The sequence below is a fragment of the Pseudorasbora parva genome, chromosome 21 (genome assembly GCF_024679245.1).
Source record: "Pseudorasbora parva isolate DD20220531a chromosome 21, ASM2467924v1, whole genome shotgun sequence".
Taxonomy (NCBI): domain Eukaryota; kingdom Metazoa; phylum Chordata; class Actinopteri; order Cypriniformes; family Gobionidae; genus Pseudorasbora; species Pseudorasbora parva.
Genome location: NC_090192.1, coordinates 32,781,140 through 32,804,251, shown reverse-complemented (window position 1 = coordinate 32,804,251; position 23,112 = coordinate 32,781,140). Strand labels below are relative to the sequence as shown.

At 37.7% G+C, this 23,112-nt stretch overlaps 2 protein-coding genes across 2 annotated transcripts in view; both read right to left on the bottom strand.

Moving 5' to 3' along the window:
• cox10 (cytochrome c oxidase assembly factor heme A:farnesyltransferase COX10) overlaps positions 1-19,212 on the bottom strand; it is a 56,748-nt gene extending 37,536 nt beyond the window's left edge. Inside the window, exons 1-4 of the mRNA XM_067430649.1 lie at positions 19,067-19,212; positions 10,991-11,133; positions 10,422-10,701; positions 8,301-8,425 (exon numbers count right to left, since the gene is read on the bottom strand). Of these exons, the coding sequence (XP_067286750.1) occupies positions 8,301-8,425; positions 10,422-10,701; positions 10,991-11,133; positions 19,067-19,121 (603 nt within the window). The 5' untranslated portion in view covers positions 19,122-19,212. The remainder of the gene's footprint in view (positions 1-8,300; positions 8,426-10,421; positions 10,702-10,990; positions 11,134-19,066) is intronic.
• Positions 12,066-18,462, bottom strand: LOC137056494 (uncharacterized). The gene is made up of 2 exons (XM_067430617.1): positions 18,325-18,462; positions 12,066-18,200 (listed from the first exon to the last, which is right to left on the bottom strand). The coding sequence occupies exon 2, from the start codon at positions 17,970-17,972 to the stop codon at positions 12,066-12,068; it is 5,907 nt and encodes a 1,968-aa protein (XP_067286718.1). The 5' UTR covers positions 17,973-18,200; positions 18,325-18,462.
• Positions 19,213-23,112: the final 3,900 nt, after the last annotated feature.

Genomic DNA, 23,112 nt, shown 5'->3' with positions numbered 1-23,112 from the left:
GAAGTTATAAACATGTAATATGTAACTTTAGAGACAGTCCCAAAATGTGCAACTTTCTATGTGCGGTAGAGAAAGCTGCTTGTAAAAAAAATAACCGTGAAGACTTAAATGTAAACACAGTTTTTGTCTCTTTATCAGCTTTTTCATATAATACATATACATATTATATATATATATTATATATTATATATTATATATATATATATATATATATATATATACATATTATATATATATATATATATATATATATATATATATATATATATATATATATATATATATATATATATATATATATATACACACATATATATATATATATATATATATATATATATATATATATATACATACATATATATATATATATATATATATATATATATATATATATATATATATATATATATATATATATATATATATATATATATATATATATATATATATATATATATATATATATATATATAAACACAAGTAGTATTCACCAATAATGCTTCACAACATTGCACAAGATAAGATAATGGTTACTACGTCCATCAATCAAACATTTGCTGGCAAGGCATTGGCTATGCATTGACTGACCTAAACGACAGCTCGAGGAACCAGTAATGCATTTACTGTACAATTAGTCATCAAAAAGCCTGTGATTGAAGGAGAAAGTCCTGGGTGGGTTTAACTTGAGAGGAAGTGTCCAAAGTACAGGGGAGATCGCCCGAAACTGATTAGAATCGATATTTCATTGAAAATGGACTCAAAATATTCATGCAAAAAAAGGTGGATTTTTTCCCCTATTTTTTGTCATTGTTTTGGATTAAAAGATGTCTGTACAGAAATGACTGTATCCTCAAAAATTAAACATTGAAAGTCCAAATACAAAATCACTTAAGACATAACTGTATGTGACATATAGAGATACAGCTGAACACTGCATCCCTAAGTCGAATGCAGTATCAACTTCGCCTGGCCATTGTTAGGGGTTTCTGTGTTTTTTACAGCATTCCTGACAGTTTCCAAACAAGGTTACACTGAAATAAGAAACCACAAAATTGCAATGTGACTTCAGGAAATACTCAAAGGAACCAAAGGCTAAAAGCTACAACCAATAATTCCCAGGCTTGTCTTTCTTGTCTCAAAGTAAATCATCACGATCACAAGTAAACACAAACTGAGACGAACTCGACCGGCTGCTGTGATACCAAAAATCAGCTGCTTGGTGTTTGATGTTCAATCCACAGACACCAAAGCTTAACAGGATCCACCTTAACTTTGATTTGTTTGTCGTATGTTTAGTGGACTCTACAAGCTTGAAAAGGATCATCTTTGATCACGACAAACCGCACGGGGATGGCAGTGATGTTTTATAATGGGGGAAAAAAAACTGGCACCACATCTAAGGACGTCATTCTTCTTTTATTTTCCTCTCTGGAGTTATAAAAACTAAAAGGATGAGTTAAGAGCGGAGATCAGTTACCGCCAGGTATGGGTGTGCCCAAGACCTGTCACATTACACAAGATGAGTCAGGACTAGGAGAATGAGATCAGAGAGTTATTACGATGACCACATGGCACTGATTTATGGCGTTCAACCAGTTGCTCGGCTGATTTCACAAAGCCACCGAAAAAGAACAGTGTTCATCGCATAGACGGCACCTCAAATAAATAAATCACCCCAATTAAATCAGAATGACTTTCATTAGCCAAGTGTAATGTAAAACTGTGTCAGTAGGGTATAAACACCAGGAATTTGTCTTTGTACGAGCTGCTACGAGATATGATGACAATCACGTCACAGTTACTGCATGCACACAGAGCTCTAAGACTTCAAAAAGAGCTTGAGGCTTCAGGAACAAAGAGACAGACTGTATATCTATCTCTCTTGTTCTGTTGCACCGCATTTGAACAGCGTAAACAAATCCGCCATCAGGTACCCAGTGTGATTTGCATCCAACTTCCAATTTAATCCACACTTACAAATAAAACAATACACTCTGTCTTACGCTTATTTCAAGTACCATATGATTTCAGTGTTTCCTACACATACTAATTTGTGCCACAGAATCAACACCGGCCACCACATATTTAAACAATATTTCAAACGTACACAGCGCATTCATTCAGCTGCATTTCCTATCCCTGCTCTCTCTCTTGCACGCGCGCGCACACGGTGCATTGCATTCAATCATAACAGAGTTGCGACATGTGTTCATCTCGCGGCAGCGTGCACGGCCACGTAGATCATGGAACTCTCAATTATTCTAAAAACAATCCAGCGCTCTCAATAAATTTGAATGGCTTAAGCGGACAGACAACAGCTTCACTATACAGTTATTTGCAGCAATTTTTGGTAAACAGTACAGCATAGTGTGAATTGATTACTACATCAACCACATTTATAGTATCATTTTGTTACGGAGTGATGGAGATGCAACATTGTTATGCTCTTCTTGTATTTAGCCCTGAGCTATTCCTTACTATCATAGTCACATGCGACCGTACAACTATTTTTCAATTAAATAAATGTTCTATATTTTAGTTTAATAATATTTATTGAATACTTTAAGGAGCTCTTTTGGTACTAAATACTATTTGTGCAATAATTTTGGTCCGTTAATGACAACTTTATTGTCATTAACTTAATTGTCATTTAATATTGTTCTTCTAATATTTATATTATTTATATTACAAGTAGTGCAGTAATTAAAGGGGGGGTGAAACACTCAGTTTCAGTCAATCTCATGTCAATCTTGAGTACCTATAGAGTAGTATTGCATTTAGTTTTATTATATTTTTAAAAGAAATATGGGCTGTATAGTCTTTGCGGAAAAAAACGAGCACCTGGAGGCGTATCGTGTGGGCGGAGCTAAAGAATGACGAGCGCAAAGCGGTGACGTCCTCAAGCGTGGAGAAACCCATGGCTATCGAGCTCAGCTAATAGATATATGATCCAGAATCATTCGGAGGCTGAAATAAATTGAACAGGAGAAACAGCAACAGCAGGACGTCCGTCTCTGTGGTATGTACTGTATTTATTGGCCTGTCAACATTTGTGTGTGTTTACTCGCAGTTTATGAGGACATGATTCGGTTTATGGACTATTGTATGCGTCTATACCTTAGCAGTAGCAAGCAAAACGGTTTTACATAGAACAACAATGGAGTAACCGTTAGCGCATTTGAATGACGAAGCACGCGATCGTGTCGTTTACTGATGTTTACTCACGCGACGACAGCCAAAAGCAGACATTTGAAGCAGTTTTACTCACCGGCTGCTTCCAAAGCAGGACCGAACCTTTATCGCTGGGACCGCTCCGTCAAAAACATGTTTAGACATGGTCAAACACTAGATTTCTTTAAAAGTGATTTTTTAATACGTTATTTTCCTGTTAGTGACATTTTCTACAGGGTCTGATTTGTACAAAATGTTTGGAAATGATTTTTTTGAGTGGTTTAACCCAATGAAAGTGTCAACTAGTAAATGTGTTGCTAAAAGGGGTCATATAATTATATTATAATTATATACAGGACTGCTTTAAACATTATTTATATGTAAAGGCAATGAAACATGGAGTAATGTGAAAATACAAAGCAAGTTGCATCCAAGAAAAAACAAGAATGTGTCAAGGAATTATGTATAATGGCAAGTGGGGTTTGTTTGTGTACAGTTGGCAAACAAAAAATGCAAAGTTGTGAATTCAAATGACTTCAATCAAAATTGTTGAAAAATTGATTTTACAGATTTGAGTCTTTCATTTTTTACTTTTTTTTCTGTGTAATTATAATATAATATTAACATGATGGAGTTATGCATGATTTCCCCCCTTACAGGCTACTGACGTGCTACTATGGTTGCAATTAAATTTCTATGCATGTACACGTCAGCGGATGTGAAACCAAATGACAGCTTTGAGTAGGAGGTGAGACAGAGAGGCCAGACATGGTCTCTTTCCATACTGTAACGTGTGGAGTGAAGACTTCGTGCAGATGCCAACCGCTTGCCACAAGAAAGCCTGCTCCACGGCCTATGGATTAAATGTCATCTGAAGCCACAGAAAGCCTATTAGTCTCAGACTGAACCTTCAGAAACACTTGAGGAAGTCACAAGGCCATCTAGACAGTACCAAAACCAAAGTATGCATCAGAAATACCCACCTTCCACTTAAATTATAAAACTAACATATGATACCTGCGTTCCAACATGTTTTTTGGCATATAAAAGCACACGTGATTGATGGAGCTGTTCTAAGTACTCCATCCCTCCTCACTGTTCCTGCTCAATTAGAACTTCAAAGAAGGCAGATCAAAAGCAACAAATTTGCAGAGCGCCCATCTGTCCGCCTTCACTCGCGCCATATACGGCCATTACCTCAGCCCCTTCAGCCTCTTGGACCTTGTATTAGTTTCATTGTTAAACACACTTAAAGACCAGGTGAGCCCTGATTTTGAACTGCGCAAAAACATCAATTATACCAAATCAACCTTTTCCCTGGCGTTATAACTTCATAAAATTACTTGGAGAATGAGTTGGCTTCTTCGCTGTAAGATTACTTTAAACCTTTCATGCCTATCCAAGTTTTCCCCACATGTTTTTAACTCATCTATGAATTACTAATTTATCATCAATTAAAAAGTGCAGTGTTATTCAGCATACCAATCAACAGGGTTCTGGCACCTTTTAATTAATGACCTTAAAAAATTTCTAAAATAATTTATAATTATTAGATAAGTATAAAAAATATATATAAGTGAGTACACTAGACAATTTCTGCACAAACAAAACATTGTTTTAATGTTATATATTTAAATAGGCTTTATTTTCTTTATGCAAAAATAAGTCAGTAATTTCTTTAAAGAATATTTTATTCAGCAAAGATGCATTAAATTGATCAAAATTTACATGAACAAAAATATTAAGTCAAAAATATTTAAAAGTAAATTAATAAAGTTTTTAACAGTGATAACAACAAACGTTTCTTGAGATATAAATTTGCATATCAGAATGATTTGTAAAGAAACAATTATTCATGTGACGCGGAAAACTGCAGCAGATTTATCGCTCCTGAATATTTTGATTTGCCATCACAGGAAAAAAACATTTAAAATATATTAAAATAGAAAATAGTTACTTTAAATTGTAATAATATTTCACAATATTAGTGCTTTTACAGTTTCATTAAATAAAAGTAAGTTTTTTTGGTGAGACTTAAGAAAACATTTTTAAAATCTTACAAACACTTTTGAGACTAAACAGGTAGAAGTGCATAATCTAAACATGTCAACCAAACACACCTATGCGATGTAGACATATCACAGAAAAGGGTTGGCAATTAGTCATTAAACAAAACCCAACCCATGAATGCCCAACCTGAGAAGCAAATATTTGCTTGTTCGTTTCTACACCATCTAGTCAGCAGGTATGAAAGGCCACCAGCGTATGACACAATGGGTCAGGCTAATCTAATGCCACGATAAAGAGTAAACACTCCAGAGATGCCCCTAAAAAGTAAAAAGGCCAAGTGTAGGATATTTCTGTTAAAAACTGGTCAGCAGGTGAAAGAGCCAGTGGTGTGATCGTGACCTTCAACAAATTACAGGTCACATCTGTGTTTTGGTCAAGGAGCTGCAGGTGGTGAAAGGGGTTGATGTAGCAGCCTTCAATTTGGCTAATTCTCTTGAGTCATGAAGAGCCTTACTGCACAGAACGTTCTCAGCTTTAAGCAGAAAGCTGATTACAGATGGAGCAAACCAGATCGTATACAACATGCGTTCCTCATCCTCGGTTTCTTCTCAATCTAGCTCTGCAAATGCTTTCATCTGAAAACATCAGAGCACAGCTAATCTTGTCTAATGTATTTTTTTTGATACACAGCAGGAGCGGAATGCAAAAGACTTTGCAACTGGCGCACTTAAGCGGCGAGTTCTTTTCTCCCTCTCTCTCTAAACGAACGACAGAGTGCACTGTGAGAGCCCATATCGAGTGTTTGTGTAACACACAATGAAACTCCGCTGGGCATTGCGGGACTCCCTGAAGTCAAGCCAACACTGCAATGAGACTTCATCCATCTAGCTGTACACAAGCAAAACAATAGAAAAATCAACAGACCGCCAAGTAGGCAATTACTCTGGCTGGAATGCTTGTGCAGAGTCAAGGTTAAGTACCAAAACTAGCGGCTAATACATTTCTAACCATCTACAACAGGATTTGTGTGGTCTGCCATGGGCCTGCATTATCACATCTAGCCAAACTCTGGTCATCAAATTCTTATATGTCACATGGGCACTAAACCAATGTAAAAGCCACGATGAAAGTACATTTATGTTACTGTGTGTGAAAGTAAAGGCCACTGTTGGCAGTCAACAGAGATATCTAGAGACTTCACAGTACAAGTCAGTAGGTTGATTTCCGAAATTACTGATATTTAAAATGATATGCAAATAAGCAGAGAAAGTACTCAAGAAATGTCCAGGTTACATTTTACTAACAGCAATGATGATGATAATAATAAACATTTTGCATAAGGTGTATGTTTTCTACTATTAGGACCTACCGTGCGTTCACACCGCCGCCAACGACGCTGTAGAAAGCATCGTGGACGCGCTGCTGCTCTGACGTAGATCGAATGATTTTTCTTTTTTTAAACTGTATTTAAAGAGGCCGCAAATCAAACAAGCATGTTGATGGATATACTAACCACAAGTAAGGTATAAATTAACCTCATGAAATCGTTTAAATGTGAAAGAAAGAATGAATTGCATACCCGCTGAACAACGAGCGTTCTAGCGCCTATAAAATAGTGTCGTGCGACTTCTCAACAAATTACACATCACTATGAATGATCTTGTCATAAATGATAGGGAAACCCGCACAGCAATGATCAACTTCTCTTATATTTTGCTTGGGAACTAATGTGGTCGGAACCAACGTTTACAGGCCTGCGTTCTCTGGATTTCTCTCAAGCGGAGCACTTCTACATTCTGACTGGTTGCCGCCGAACCGCGTCATAGCTCATTACCATAAAGTTGAGCTGATTTCAACTCTCCTCGACGCCCAAATCGTCCAAGACGCGCCGCGCCGCTCTCGCCGGAGCTCGCCGCCCGGCTCCCATTGAAAATGAATGACTTCCGGCCACCTTGCCGCTCTCGCCGCCGGCGGTGTGAACGCACAGCTCTTCATACTACTTCATACCACTAACAAGGCCTTCAAAAAAGCCTCACAATATCACGGTAGCATAATGATGGTCCCTACATGCAAATCGAAGCATTGAGAACTTTAAGTGTACAAACAGTTTAATAAGAAGATACTTCATAGACAGTCCATTAGGCGTATACAGACAGGAGCCATCTTGGAAAACAGTCTCGACGAGTTGAGCCACGAATGCTGTGCTAAGGGATGAAATGTGACTTTGAATATCATATGGTCCGTTATTTCCGGAAGAAAGCACTGAACGCAACAGAGAAAATAAATAAATACAAATAAAAACGTCCATGTAATTCGATTTCACAAACTTAATTCCTATCGACCAGCTCACTTAGCACAGCATTCATGGCTCGACTCGTCAAGACTGTTTTCCAAGATGGCTCCTGTCTGTATACGCCTAATGGACTGTCTATGAAGTATCTTCTTATTAAACTGTTTGTACACTTACAAAGTTCTCAATGCTTCGGTTTGCATGTAGGGACCCTCATTATGGTACCGTGATAATGTGAGGCTATTTGGAGCCTTGTTAGTGGGATTAACTAGCAATTTCATTTTACTTATTCCCCATTTACTTGCGTTATAAGATCTCTTTACATTCTAGAGAACGATCCACTTGATAACCAAGTGTGAATTCCCCCAAGGCTAATTTTACACTGGAGTTGTCCTTTAAGTACACACGTAAACCAAATATATACGATTGTTCTAGTGGGTTTGGATATTTGAATCCAAAAATCATACATATTGTGCCTTTAAAGTGCCTTAGCAAGTGCCAGTAATCTGAAAATGCCCGAGTACATGGTGATTAATTAATCAAGCCAAAATGATTAATTGCAGAATCCACATAACAGGCATTTTGGATATAAAAGTACACAATATCAGACATGCAAAGCTTTAAATACCAACGTGCACACACACACACACACACACACACACACACACACACACACACACACACACACACAATGAAATAGTCTATCAATTGCTAGCATATTCCAGATGGATGTCAGGTTACTCGCTAGGCTTCATATGTTGTGTTTGGTCCAGTCACGTTCTGCCGAGTGTGCAGATATTTCATGAATGTGCATGGGGTGACTGACCTGATTGATGGAATTGGCTGTACAGGATGAGAGACCTGTTCCGATTGAAGCCATCAAAAAAGTGACAGGGTCAAAGGGCACTGGAGCCATGGCAAAGCCAGCAGCTGCCGTAGTAACCACAAGAGCTACGGACAAAAAAAGAACGAGTGAGCTTACAAGATAGTTTAACTATGCAGATGAAACTGTTTCTACATTTAAAAAATAATAATTATAACAGAAAAGGCATAAATAAATAAAGCTTTTGGCAGCATTTCATTAAACTTTCCAGTTGTTTTTGCACAAAAAAAAATCAAATTCAACAACAACAACAAAAAAGATTGGTGTCTGGTATTCATCCTATAAACTAATAGGTCAAAAACAGGTAGTACAATGTTGGCTAGATGCAATTAGGCTATACATCGGTATATATTCAGCGCTCTCTAAAAACGGTCAGAAATACAAATCTGAAATCTCAGCATATTAATTATGCAGAGCATAAAAGTGGGCTCCACATCACAAATATAATATGGAAAATTTTTAATGATTACATGATAAACCATAGGAATACAATTAAGCTTAAAAATATAATTACTCAATTACTCCACTGATTACATAAATTTCATTTTTGGGTGAACTAACCATTTAAGCCAGTGGTCTTCACTATTTTTTTCATGAGAGCCGCACTGATAGCACAAAATCAATAGGAGAGCCACTTTTATTGCAAAGCAGGGGCGTTTCTAGGATTTTCATTTTAGGGGAGCTTAGCCCCCAGTGAGGGTAGCCTATGGAAAAAATGGTAACATAGTGTAGTGTCCAAATTGCGCCATTAACTAGTAGCTTACAAACATGCATAACTATACGATATTGGCTGTTTATTACTTATAAAGCAAATATTACCCCCTTACTGCATGTTCAGACTTTACATGTAATAATTGTATCCACTAATGTTTATAATTACAGAGATCCAAAATGTTAGGGGGGTTCGGGGGGCATGCTCCCCGAGAAAATTTTGATTTCTACATATGTGCATTTTAAGATGTTCTGAAGGCCAAAAAATTAGATAACAATAGCACTAAAAATGCCTAATCTGATGAAAATGGCTTTGTTAATATTTCTTGTTCGTTAATTAGGCCTACATTATGAATCACATAGGCATATTTTCAGTTAAAATTTATGAAATTGGAGTAAACAAAAGTTTAGTAATTTGCCTGAATATTTTTGTGAAAATAAAACTTGGCCGCAAAAAGAAAATTGAAGGTACAATACAAGAGAAAAATAAATGACAGATGTCTTGACTTTAATTTTTACAAAAGGTGCATATATCTGCTACAGAGGCTCAGATGTATATACACACACACACACACCTCTGCTTCTGACTGGCGCTCTGCTCCGCGCTGGTTCGGATTGAAGAACACGCCGACTTAAAAAGACGGGACGAAGCCGAGGACTCCCGCCATCCAAAAAAGCAGGATTACATTAATGCTGGGATGAGCGGAAGCATGCATGCATTTCCTTGACTTTCTTCAAGTTGTATTTGTAGCTTGTCGTTGCAATCCTTGTGAGGCATGCAAGATATTCATTGGTGAGGAGGTTTCTCTGTTAGAATCGTCCTAACTTAGCGTCGTGGAATGTATTTGGCGTGCATGGTACGCAGTTTTTCACGTGCATATGATACGCATATTATACGCACGAACCCCCCACCCCCATCCAAGAGCGTGTCATATACACGCCATAAAGTGCGTAGCATATGCACGCCAAAACTCATATACATTCCACGAGATTGCACACTCGTACTATTGATGCGCATTCACACGTGATATAATGCGAGCCGCAAATTAAAGCTTGGCGAGCCGCGCAATGAGTAACACTGCTTTAAGCCATAACCGACTGTGTTCATGTAAATAATCCACACGATGGACATTTTGACATCTGTGGGCACGTGTATTTAACTATTTTGCCGCAAGGAGAACTGCTCGCATGATTGATTATGTTTCTGAAATTATATTAAACCCACCAAAGTAGGTAGTGGGAGTGCTGCCACAACTGAAATCTACCCGCATTTGGCAGGCTGGCGGGCGTTAATTTCAAGCCTTGAATATAACAATACACCATGCATCAAAAGATAAAAACATAATATTTTACCTGTTAATTTAATTTTGGAGAGCCGTGCGTAAATCCCTGGTAAATCACTGTATTCAACCCTGGACTCCTTCCACTGCCGAGCCTCTAAGCGGGCTGCTCTTGTCGCCTCTGGTTCAACTTGGATGTACTTTGAGTCACATGGTGGCACCACAGTACCTGGATCAGGTGTTAAAGCTGGGATCTGCTGAACCTGTCTGACCACTGAATCATCTCGATCATCCAGTGCAACTGTTTCCTGCCTGGGTCTCGCCCTCTGGAAAAGACCACCACTCTTCACATACTGTGGGGAGAGGGAAAAAATTAGACTAAAAAACAGAATCTCAATTTAATCAGTTAATGCTCTTAAAACGTGATTTGAATAGCCCTAATTTGATTTGCTATAAATTTAAAAGGAATGTAAACAATATTAAAAAGAAATAATAATCTTCCTGCAATAGTATTATGGAAGAGCTGACTCCAAAAAATAATGAGATATTCTTAAATGTCTAAAGTCATAATATCTGAGCAGAATTGTCTTGGTCAGAGTTTTTCTGATTATGCATACATAAGGACATCTTTTCAAAGCCTACCTGTCTCTTCAGAAAGCAGAGATGCTGGAACGTGAACCATTCTGCTTGATTTTTCCTGCAGAGTTGAACCAGACTCCTGGCACTCATGTGACTCCTAGATGCATTTGCAATGAGCTTCTGTTGCACGTTGACACCTAGCAAACCTTCAACAAGAGAAGACATAAATTAACAATATTAATCTTTATTATACATTATTAACACCTATATGAATGAATATCCCTGCATGTAATGTGTATAAATAAGAACAGTAGAAATAAAATGAGAAACATTCTTTCAAAAGCTTGCCTTGTTCAAAATAACAGAACAAGAGGAAAAGGGTCCACTTTGTGCTACAATATCATACTTGCAAAGAACGTTGTAACCTCTAACTTTATTTTATTTTTTAAAATAAAATAAAAAAAAGTTAGGCAATTTTTAAAATGAGAAATATCAGTTTGGAGTCAGACCAAATCATTTTATGAATATGCAAATTTTCCATTAAAATGGCTTATTCATTATCAATACAAGTGGTCATTAAAGTGTATTGTAGCGGACCCCGTCCGAATGATGGCCAGACTTTACTGATGTTTCATGGAGTTTATTGAAACCGTTTATCTCCAAAAAATCACCGTAAGAGCTGAACAAAAAGCAAAGAAGTGCGCATTAACACCTCGTACATAAACTCTCTCTCCATAGCATTACCATTAACATAATACAGCAAAATACTAATTACAAATGACAATAAACAAGCACATACACACCTTATGCCTTTTCGGGGGGGTGCTAAACAAACTGTAAACTTTAAATCTACTTAAACCCACTGAATGATGAACCAATGAATCCCGTGCTCTCACTCTCTTTTCTGTGGCGCACCGTAGACTGCTCCACCCGTCATAATAAAAGTCCTTACTTATTAAGGCATAAAAGGCAGACCTTAAGCCTATTTAAACATACAAAAATGTACACAAAACAAATTATAAAATACATCACAATGTAGTCTGTTACACTCCCACTAAATTATCAATGTTTTTCAAACATGCATAATTTTCATTTAAATACTAACTCTTGTGTATGTAAAGTCCTTTTAAAGATTTGTTTACTCAGCTTCTAATAATAAGACCAACTTCTGAGCTGGTCTCTCTACCTTAGAGACCTTGTTTACTCGTCCTCCTTTCTTGTTTAGCTTTTTGTCACCAAGTGCTATTGTGACTTTCCTTACAAGTCCATCTTGGCTGGTAACAGTGTCTATGATCCGTCCTAGTCTCCACTCATTTCTTGGAAGGGTCTCATCCGTATCCATGACCACATCACCAATTTGAAAGTTCCTTTTTGGAGCATGCCAGCATTGTCTAGTAGCTATGTTGTGTAGATACTCTTTTTTCCATCTACTCCAAAACTGTTCAGTAAGATACTGTACCCGTCTCCATCTCTTTTTCCCATAGACGTCTTCTCTTATGAACTTTCCAGGTGGTGGTAGGGCTGTAGTGGCTTTCATGGTGATCAGATGATTCGGTGTGAGTGGTTCTAAGCTCTTGGGATCGTTCAGGTTGTCCACTGAAAGGGGGCGACTGTTGACTATTGCCATGGCTTCATAAAACAAAGTGCGCAGTGAAGCATCATTGAGCCTGCCTGATGAGAGGGAGACTGTAGCATTAAGAACACTCCTTACAGTTTTGATTTGGCGCTCCCATACACCACCTGCATGACTGGAATGAGGGGCATTCATAACAAAATCACACTGCTTATCAGCAAGAAACGCGGTGAGCCTTTCGGGATCAAGCTGCTGTAATGCGGAGTTCAGTTCGTTCTTTGCGCCCACAAAATTGGTACCTTGGTCGCATCTGATCTGTCGTACTGTACCTCGAATAGCAATAAAGCATCGTAAACTGTTGATGAACGCATCTGTCGACATATCTTCTAACATTTCTATGTGAATGGCTCTTGAACAAAAGCAAGTTAGAAGCAGGCCATACCTTTTGTGCTGTTTTCTTCCTTCTTTAGTCATGAAAGGACCAAAGCAATCCATACCGCAATACACAAACGGTGGGGAAGGCTCTACGCGTTCTGTGGGGAGATCACTCATCCGCTGGCCTTCAACAGATTTTCTCAGCCTTCTACACGTTACGCAGGTGCGAATGTAAGATGTGACCGCTCTGTTGATTCCAGGTATCCAATAGCCACAAGATCTGATGTCATTGATTGTGAAACCCTTTCCTTGATGCTTTACACTTTCATGACTGTGTGCAATTATCAACTTTGTCACATGGTGATCTTTAGGAAGGATCAATGGATGTTTGAAGGAGTGAATGCATGATGAGTGGCTTAATCTTCCTCCCACCTTGATCATACCATCCGTATCTATGAAGGCATCCAGGTGATGAAGTTTATTATAACCTGGCAGTTGTTTTCCTTGACTCAGGACCTCCATTTCTTTCTGATATCCTTGCTTTTGCACTCCTTTTAGAATCAAGCATTTTGCATCCTCTTGTTCACTTACAGAAGCCGGGGAATTAGTTTTATCTTTCCTAATCCGTCTCAGAAGGCGTGCAATGGCTTTGACAGCATTAGACCAAGATGAGAACTTAGACAAATGGTCTACGAGATCTTTACTTTCAGTGGTTTCTGTTTGAAATGTCTGCACTTTCCTTACTTCTGGATCTCCTACTGGAAGTTCCGGTACAACATTTGAAATCGCAATTTCTTTCTTCCACAGAAATGAGGGACCCGAGAACCAGTTGGATGAGAGCAACTCATTTATCGTTCTTCCTCTTGAAGCATTGTCTGCTGGGTTCTCATCCGTTGGGACGTACAGCCATTGCTTGGGTGCTGTGCTTTGGTGTATTTTTTGGACTCTATTGGCTACAAATGTATGAAAGCGGCGGGCATCATTATTTATGTAACCCAAGACCACCTTTGAGTCAGTCCAAAAAAATTCATTGGCATTGGTGAGGTCAAGCTCTTCTCTGAGCAAATTGCTCATTTGGACTGATACCACAGCTGCTGTCAATTCTAATCTCGGTATCGTAGTAATCTTTACAGGAGTGACCCGGGCTTTGCCAATGAGGAAAGTACAATGAATCTCATCCTTCTCATTCATCATTCTCAGGTAAGAACACTGACCATAACCACAGGTGCTTGCATCAGAGAAATGATGTATTTCTGTTTTCACGATCTTACCAAATTCAGCAGGTGCGTAACATCGTGGTATGTTCACCCTTTCCAGATTGATGAAGTCATTCTGCCATCTCTCCCACAGGGGGCTAAGTGCAGGGGAAAGTGGATCATCCCAGCCTGTACCCTGTCGACACATCTCTTGAAGGATCCTCTTACCATTGAGAACATAGGGAGCTACAAAGCCCAAAGGATCATATATGGAGGCAACAGTTGACAATATGCCACGACGTGTTGTGGGTTGACCACTTAGTGGAATATGGAATTTGAAGCTATCACTCTGTATGTTCCAATGAATTCCCAGAGCTCTCTCAATTGGCATGTCATTGAAGGTAAGATCTTTTGTTTCAAAGTTTATAGCACGTTCTGATGCTGGTATGCTTTGCAGAACCGCGTTGTCATTTGATATAAACTTGTGAAGTCGAAGACCGCCTTTTGCACACAGCTCCCGTGTCTCTTTTGCCAGCTGAATGGCGATTTCCACTGTCTCTACACTTGCGACTCCATCGTCCACGTAAAAGTCTCTTGCGATGAATTGAGCAGCTAATGAGTGAGATTGGCTATGCTCACTGGCTAGATATCGTAGTCCATAGTTTGCGCAACCAGGCGAAGACACTGCACCGAAAAGATGCACTTTCATTCGGTAATCTTGAAGCGCTGAATTTGTGTCTCCGTCTTTCCACCATAAGAAGCGCAGGTAATCACGGTCATTTTCTTGGACATGAAACTGGTGGAACATTTTTTCAATGTCACATATTATAGCTATTGGATGCCTTCTGAACCTCACAAGGACTCCGGTGAGATTGTTTATCATGTCTGGTCCTGTTAACAAATGTTCATTGAGACTTGTGCCTTTGAATTTCGCAGAACAATCGAAAACAACCCGTAGTTTGTCTGGCTTTTTTGGATGGTAGATGCCATGGTGAGGTATGTACCACTTTTCACCATCAGTTCCATCATCATTCACTGTTTCTACATCACCTCTCTCAATGATGTCATTCATGTAAGTAATGTAGTCCGTCTTGTATTTCTCGTTTTTACAGAACTTCTTGTTCAAATGATGAAGTCTGACCTTGGCAAGCTCTCTGTTGTCAGGCAAGTATGGCCGTTGTTTGAACGGAAGAGGCATTTCATAATGTCCTTGAACATCTTTCTTTATGCCTTCTTTGAGTTTGTCTAGGAACATGATATCCTCTTGAGAGATGGTCTTGTCACCTGATGTGATATCCTTAAAGTCCGACTCAAGTACCCGAATAACATCCACAGGTGTAAAAGCTGGTATCTCCTTTGTGACTATTCTGTGACAAAGACTGACTGCTGTTGAGTCTTTGAAGCCTGGTGTGGAGCAGCCCACGATACTCCATCCTAAGTCAGTTAGAATAGCATATGGTTCATCCTCTTTACCTAATATGACTTGCCTGGGAGCTAGCACTCTGGGGCAGTTGTAGCCGATCAGTAAGCCAACTTCGCAGCTGAGAAGAGGTGACATTTCATCTGTGATTACCTTCAAATGACTCCAGTTCTTTGCCGTTTCCTGTGTTGGTATGTGATCACGATTGACTGGAATACACTCCTTGGTGTATACTGGAGGAAGATTGATATGTACTGAGGAATTGTACCCTCTCACACGAAGATTAGATACTCTTTTACTTTTAATAATCATATTGTCTCCCATCATGGTGGTAAGTTTGAGCTTTATTGGTTGAGTGTCCATTTGTAGTACCTTACTAATTTCTTCATCAATGAAAGTCGTGTCACTCTGAGTGTCCAACAAAGCATAGACAAGCTGTTCATTGGATGGATTTTTCACAGACGACACCCAAACAGGTACAATCATAGATGTAATGGTTGAATGACCTTCGCTTGTGATATTAAGTGACATGGCATCCGTTACTTCACTCTCATGTGCACGTTCACAGCTTACCGTTGGTAGTTTTCTGTTTCCATCATAGTTGTAATCATGAAGACATGTTGGATGTCTCAATTTGCATACATCACATGTGTGGCGACGGCGACATTCCTTAGCAAAGTGACCTGGTTTCATGCACCCATAACAGAGTTTATTGTCTTTGACATAGGACCTTCTGTCTTTCAGAGACTTCTCCATGAATTTTGGGCACTTGCAAAGTGGATGATTGGCATCTTGACACAACATGCATGACACTTTTAACTGTCGGTTAACTGTCGGTTTATCACTGTTTACGGTTGTTTGAGTTTTGAAGACAATTGCCTTGTTTCTTTTGGTTTCCTTTGAGATCCTTCTCTCCTGAGGTGATTCATGTGAATGAAGAGCATGTAAAGAAGTGATAGGATTACACACTATTTCTGCTTCTGTTGACATGAACTTTACAAATTCTTGAAAGCTAGGAAATTCCTTGCCGTCCATAAGTGATGTTGTGACCTGGCGGTTCCACCTGGAGGCTGCCCAGTCAGGAAGTTTCTGTACCAGCTTTTGGTTCTCCTCACAGTCGTTTAATATTTCCAAGCCTTTAACATGAGGTATGGCTTGCAGGCAGGCATTTAAGAAGTCTGAAAATGTCCTCAGACCTTCTGCATCTTTGGACTGTATTCTCGGCCACTTTGACAGCTTTTCCCGGAATGCTCTCTGAATGACGAAGGGCTGGCCGTATCTTTGGTTAAGCTTGTTCCAAGCGTCTTTGTACGCTTCTTCATCATTTCGATAAAAGGTGCCTTCAAGATATTTGTGTGCTGAGCCACTCACATACTTTTTCAAATAATAGAGTTTTTCCGCTGCTGAGATACCCTTTCTATCTATAAGTGACATAAATGAAGCTTTCCAGTCCACAAACTGAATGGCGTCTCCATTGAACACTGTAGGCTCAGGAATGGGTAACCTGTTGATGGCAATGCTGTCCTGAACTGCTTGAGCAAGGTGATACACTTCGCTGAGAGGTGCTAACTGGACAACATCGTGTTGCTGAGGTGTCGTAGAAGAGATTTCGTTTCTCTGACTTTCATGTTCATTCTGTATTGACTGACTCTTTGTTTCTTGCTTTATTCCTTCATCGTATGATTTTACTCGGGCCCGAGCAACCTCTACATCCTTTTCTATCTGCAGCCGTTCTAATTCAAATCTTTGTGATTCTAGCTCTTTTCTGAGCTGCTCTTCCATTGTTCTTACTTTTTCCTTTTGTCGTCTTTCTGTTTGCATCATCTTGTATTCAGCCTCTTTCGCAGCCAGCTCTGCCGCAGCATCTGCTCGTTTGCTTGCTGTACAAGAAGATACAGAACGGCTGCCCAAGCTTGCTTGTGAAGCACTGGAACCATATATGGAGTGAGCGTAGCTATGAGCTAAAAGTTCATGAAGACGACTTCTTTCCTGTTCTGCATCAAAGTCGCCATCTACTGTTGATAGCCTTTCCAGCACAATTTTGACAATGTCATTGGTCACGGCTTCGCATGCATCAATTTTACGCCTTAAATCAGCAGCGGGTGTGATATGTTCCCTTATTTCACTGAAGATTTTAGTAATATAGTTCTTTTTATCTTCCAGCGAGTCAGCAATTTCAGCAAGCTGCTTATCAGATATGTCTGACTTCAAATCATGTCTTGCTTTACGAGCATCTAATTTCCATTGTTCATACAAAGTGCTTAACTTCTTTTCTTTCTTACTGCACTCATCTTTCTGGTAAGCAAGCATTTTCTCCGTAGGAATATGTGAACGTTCTGAACGTCGAGGGAGCCCTGCTCTGTCTTGTTCATGACACAAAAGTTCAGATGAATCTTTACTATTAACTGCTCCTTTTCCATCCTTTACACCTTCTATCTGAAGCAGGTTTACAGATTCTTGATCTTCAGTATCAAATTCCATAGTGAACTCACGTTTATGGCGTTTCAGCTCCGTAGACCATCACGCTGATTCAACGTGCTGCAATCCGTTAACGATCGTCACGTTGCCACCAACCACATGCAGCGGGGATCAGAATCAGCGAAGGTGAAGCTCTTACTGTAGCGGACCCCGTCCGAATGATGGCCAGACTTTACTGATGTTTCATGGAGTTTATTGAAACCGTTTATCTCCAAAAAATCACCGTAAGAGCTGAACAAAAAGCAAAGAAGTGCGCATTAACACCTCGTACATAAACTCTCTCTCCATAGCATTACCATTAACATAATACAGCAAAATACTAATTACAAATGACAATAAACAAGCACATACACACCTTATGCCTTTTCGGGGGGGTGCTAAACAAACTGTAAACTTTAAATCTACTTAAACCCACTGAATGATGAACCAATGAATCCCGTGCTCTCACTCTCTTTTCTGTGGCGCACCGTAGACTGCTCCACCCGTCATAATAAAAGTCCTTACTTATTAAGGCATAAAAGGCAGACCTTAAGCCTATTTAAACATACAAAAATGTACACAAAACAAATTATAAAATACATCACAATGTAGTCTGTTACATGTATCATTATGTCTTAACCATTCACTTAATCTCCATCTACATATCTGACAACCTCCCCGTGACGTCATGACAAACAACAAATGGCATCATCACATCAAATGACTCCTGTAATAATCTTCATATATAATTCATATATAAACAAATTGTATGGACAATATACAAATACAAAGGCAAACCAAAACACACACATACACCCTTGTATATGAATACATTAAAATATATCATATAATGGGTAATGAAAGTCAAATGATAATTTGCAGCAAGCAAAATACACTGCAGAAAAAAGTACTTATACATCAATATCAGCATTTAATTAATGAAATATCTTGAAAAACGGGTTCATGTCATGTAAAATGTGATGCTATTTTAAGGTCATACTGCTGCAGTAACTTGCTGTTCAGTGGCTAGGCTAACCGGCTAGCACGCTTTTAAAACTTCACCCCGGAATGAACGAAAGATCAAATACAATTCATTAACATGGCATAGTTATTAATACCACATGGAAGGCATTTCCAGACTCCCGCCAGTCTACTACATGGTGTTTTGTACATGTTCTTCAGGCGAACGACCGGCTACCGCTGAGTCCCCTTCACATGCTGCGGCGCGCCATCTTGACCTCGCTTACGAAAGCAAAGTGTTTCCTCTGACGTGTGTCCTGTCATGCTGTAGAAAAGCATGAGCACGCGCACATACGGAACAGAGTACGGCTTTTGACAACCCTAGACAAATATTTGAACGGTTAATAATAATTAAAATTAACCAAATGAAGAAAAAAAAAAAAAACATAAATGAATGCTTACATTTGGTTTTAGCAGCGTAAATGACACCATTGTGGGAATTTTTCTGCCTTGTACTGTTATAGGCTACGACGAGGGAAAAGGAATGTATCACAGGTACAGTGTGTATCTATAGCCTAGACACAATTAAAAAACAATTTAATGATAAAAAACATGATAAAAAAATCTCTAAAGTAAAATGCTACATTTAGCCTAATTCTGCTTTTTTATATGTAGGCTAGTGAAGGACCAAACCAAAAGTGAAAAAAATTAATGAAAAAATAAATGAATATATACAAATCAATAAATAGATAAATACATGTGATAATAGGAAAATAAATAACAGAATAAATGACTTCATACAATAAATATGAATCATTTGAATTCAAATTATTTTGTAATTTGCTTTCCCTTAATTTATTATTTTCTGCTTTTATAAAAAAAAATGTTTTTAAGTTTTATTTATTTTTATTTAAATGTTATATTTAATTTGACATTTATTTTTATATTTATTTATTTGTGCATTCATTTATTTTTCATTTATATATATTTCCACATGCATTTATTTTTACATTTATTTATTGATTGATTGATTGATTTTTATAAATTTATTTACGTAATATATATATATATATATATATATATATATATATATATATATATATATATATATATATATATATTTTTTTTTTTTTTTTTTTTTTTTTATCAAATGGAGTTTGTTTACTTCTAAATGGTCCTCTCTTCCCTTCCCTGTCCTTCGTGAAGCAGCTTCTATGCCTGCTCCATTATTTATGTTTGTGATTACACTATAATGGCCAGAACTGCAATAGACTTATCTTATGGCCCGTCTCATGTGTGATTCATAATTCCAAGTACCACAGTAGTTTGCAATATCTGGTATGATTCAGGATCTTTTGTAGAAGCAACAGAGATACTGCTCATTATGTCTATCAAAGATCTAATAGAAGATCAATTTCCATGTTATCAGTAAATACACTCAGACGTTTCTTGATTATCTTGAATATCTTCCTCCACTATTAAAGGCCTGATGGTTGAAACACCGAATCCAAACCCATTTCCTTGATTCATCTCATTCATTATGGCCGCTTCCTGGCCAGCCCTCCCATCCTCTCCTAGCAGATTACATCATCTAATCTCACCCCCCTATCCAGATGCAGCTCTGATGAATTTCTGCAATGCCCAGCGGTATGTTCTAACAGCCACAGATCATGAGCTCTATTCAGCTCCCACAGACAGGAGTTGTGCAACAAGACGGGATTGCAGCTCTGACCCTGTGAACTTTTTGAAACTGGCTTGATTTGAGATATGCTATTATGTTGGTAGGTTTTGTGTGTATGAAAAGACTATGAGCCTGGAGCACTTTACAGTAGTAGAGTCTGATGTGTGTGTTGTATTGTGGTGTGTGTGTCCTTGTTTATATTACATTGTGGGGACCCAATGTCTCCATAAAGTAAAACCTGAGATCACCTACATTATGGGGACCAGCCAGCAGTACTTTTCAAAAGGCTTCTAAATCAAACACTGTAAAAAATTATTTAGAAAAAAAGTTACCAGGTTGCCTTAAAATTTTGCGTTCATTGAAATAAAAATTTTGAGTTAATACAATGAACATGTTTTGAGATTTGACAACCTTTATTAAAATATTATTAAAAGATTTTGTAAACATATTGGGTAATTGTGTGTGTTTTATTTCTGATAACGCAGTGAAACTTTTGTGCTATTTTCATGATTTATCAAATGTTGCATGCGGTTCAGATACAATATATTTTGAGTTTCTATTAAACAAATTTCCTTCATTGTATCAACTCAAATTTTTTATTTCAATAAACTGTACATTTTAAGGCAACAAGGTTACTTACTTTTTTAAGTTAAACCAACAAAAACTGACTTTTTTTTTTACAATGTGCAGGATGATTTTTTTTTTTTTTGAGAAAGTAAAAATGCAGAATGTTTCCTGTGGGGGCAGGGGCAGTGTAGGGGAATATAATGTACAGTTTGTATGGTAAAAAAAAACATTATGTATGGAAAGTCCCTACAAAGATATTGAACCAGACACGCGTGTGTGTGTGTGTGGTCCAGGATATCCAATATCCAAAATCATTTTCTGTGTGGGAACATTTTTTGGTCCCCATTTGGAAAACTAGTTTTTGTTTTGTTTTTTTGAAAATTTAAAAATGCAGAAAGTTTTCTGTAATAAGTAGGTATATAGTTAGGGGATAGAATATAGCGTTTATACATTATAAAAACCATTACGTCTATGGAAAGTCCCCATAAAACATCATGTGTTTTAGCATTGTATATTTTAAAAAAGAAAATCTGGAACGGTTTTATTACAAATAATAAAAACACATTTAAAAAATAATCATTTTACTAAGTGTCTCTGCGCTAATCTTATTTGACCTTTCCTGATGAATACAAAAAGTCATTCAGCCGAGTGCATAGTTTTTTTGCTCCACAATTTGCAGCAATTCATGTAATCTGATTCCCCAAGAATAACATAATTTGTGTGCTTGTTGGCAATGCATTGAATGGAAAAATGAGGATGAGAAAATAAGATCAGGAAATTGTTTGTTTATTATAATAGATGTCCATAGTTGACCAATCTGATTGGACACTTGCACATTATCAGCAAGAAATATTCATCATTTATAAGAAGAGACTGGAATTAATGTTACAAATAAAATACAAATCTGCTTATGCGTTAAACCAGAGCTGACTGTGAACTGCCTTCACAGGACAAGTATGGTAAACATGTGGTAATGATTCTCACTGTGTCCTCGAGTGCCATTTGTAACCAAGGATGCAAATCAAGTATGCTTACACCCTTTGTTCTTTTAGACTTTTTCTAAGTGCTGCCCTCAGCCTTCAGAATAGACACCTACAATGACTATTGTCATATCGAGGTGTGTGATAATTGAATTAGATGCTCCACAAGATAAAGACTAAAGATACAGAGAGGTCATAAAGCTAGACATGCCTCCACATCCTGCTCACCACAAGGTTTTCAGCATTGATAACCTGAGAGGCAGATGGCCTGAAGGGCTTCAGAACAATGCAGCCTGATTGGATGGATCTGCTTAACACACGGCACTTTTCAGGACACACAAACAGGTCTCATCCACGGTGGTGGTCTTTTATCATGGCAGAATGAAGCATCTTGAGATAGACTGTATTCTTTCAAGGAGAAAGAAAAGAAGAACAAAGAGACTGTGACTGAAATATATTGACAGGTTTTTGTCGGGGTCATGCACTGATGGAATAGTTACTATATGACGTAAAACAAAACAAAACAAAATGTCAAAATAAATGTTATTTAGTATTTCACAGCATTAATTGGAAATGAATAGCAGTAACAATTAAAAAAAAAAAAAAAACCTTAAGAACCTGCAAGGAAATGGAGATGAATCTGTATTCTCCATGTACAACATATCTTTTGTTTAGACAACATTTTTATGTTATCTTCGTATAAATAAACTATTCTATATACATTTATAGTTATTAACTTTTTAATTATTTATGTTTTAAACTCAATAATTACGCTTTTGCAGAACGCAAAATGAGAATTAAAATACATGTGGACATATCATTATCATAGTAATATATTTATTAATGTTTATTTAAGTTTATATTTTTCTTTTTAATTAATTTTGTCATGTGCTTTTGTCATATTATAATTTTTTTCCTCCATATTTCTATTTAGTTTTAATTATTTTTTTCAGTTAATTTTAGAACTTCAAATTGA

Excerpts from the sequence above, each read along its gene's own strand:
- LOC137056494 (XM_067430617.1), bottom strand. The coding sequence starts at position 17,972 with ATGGAATTTGATACTGAAGATCAAGAATCTGTAAACCTGCTTCAGATA.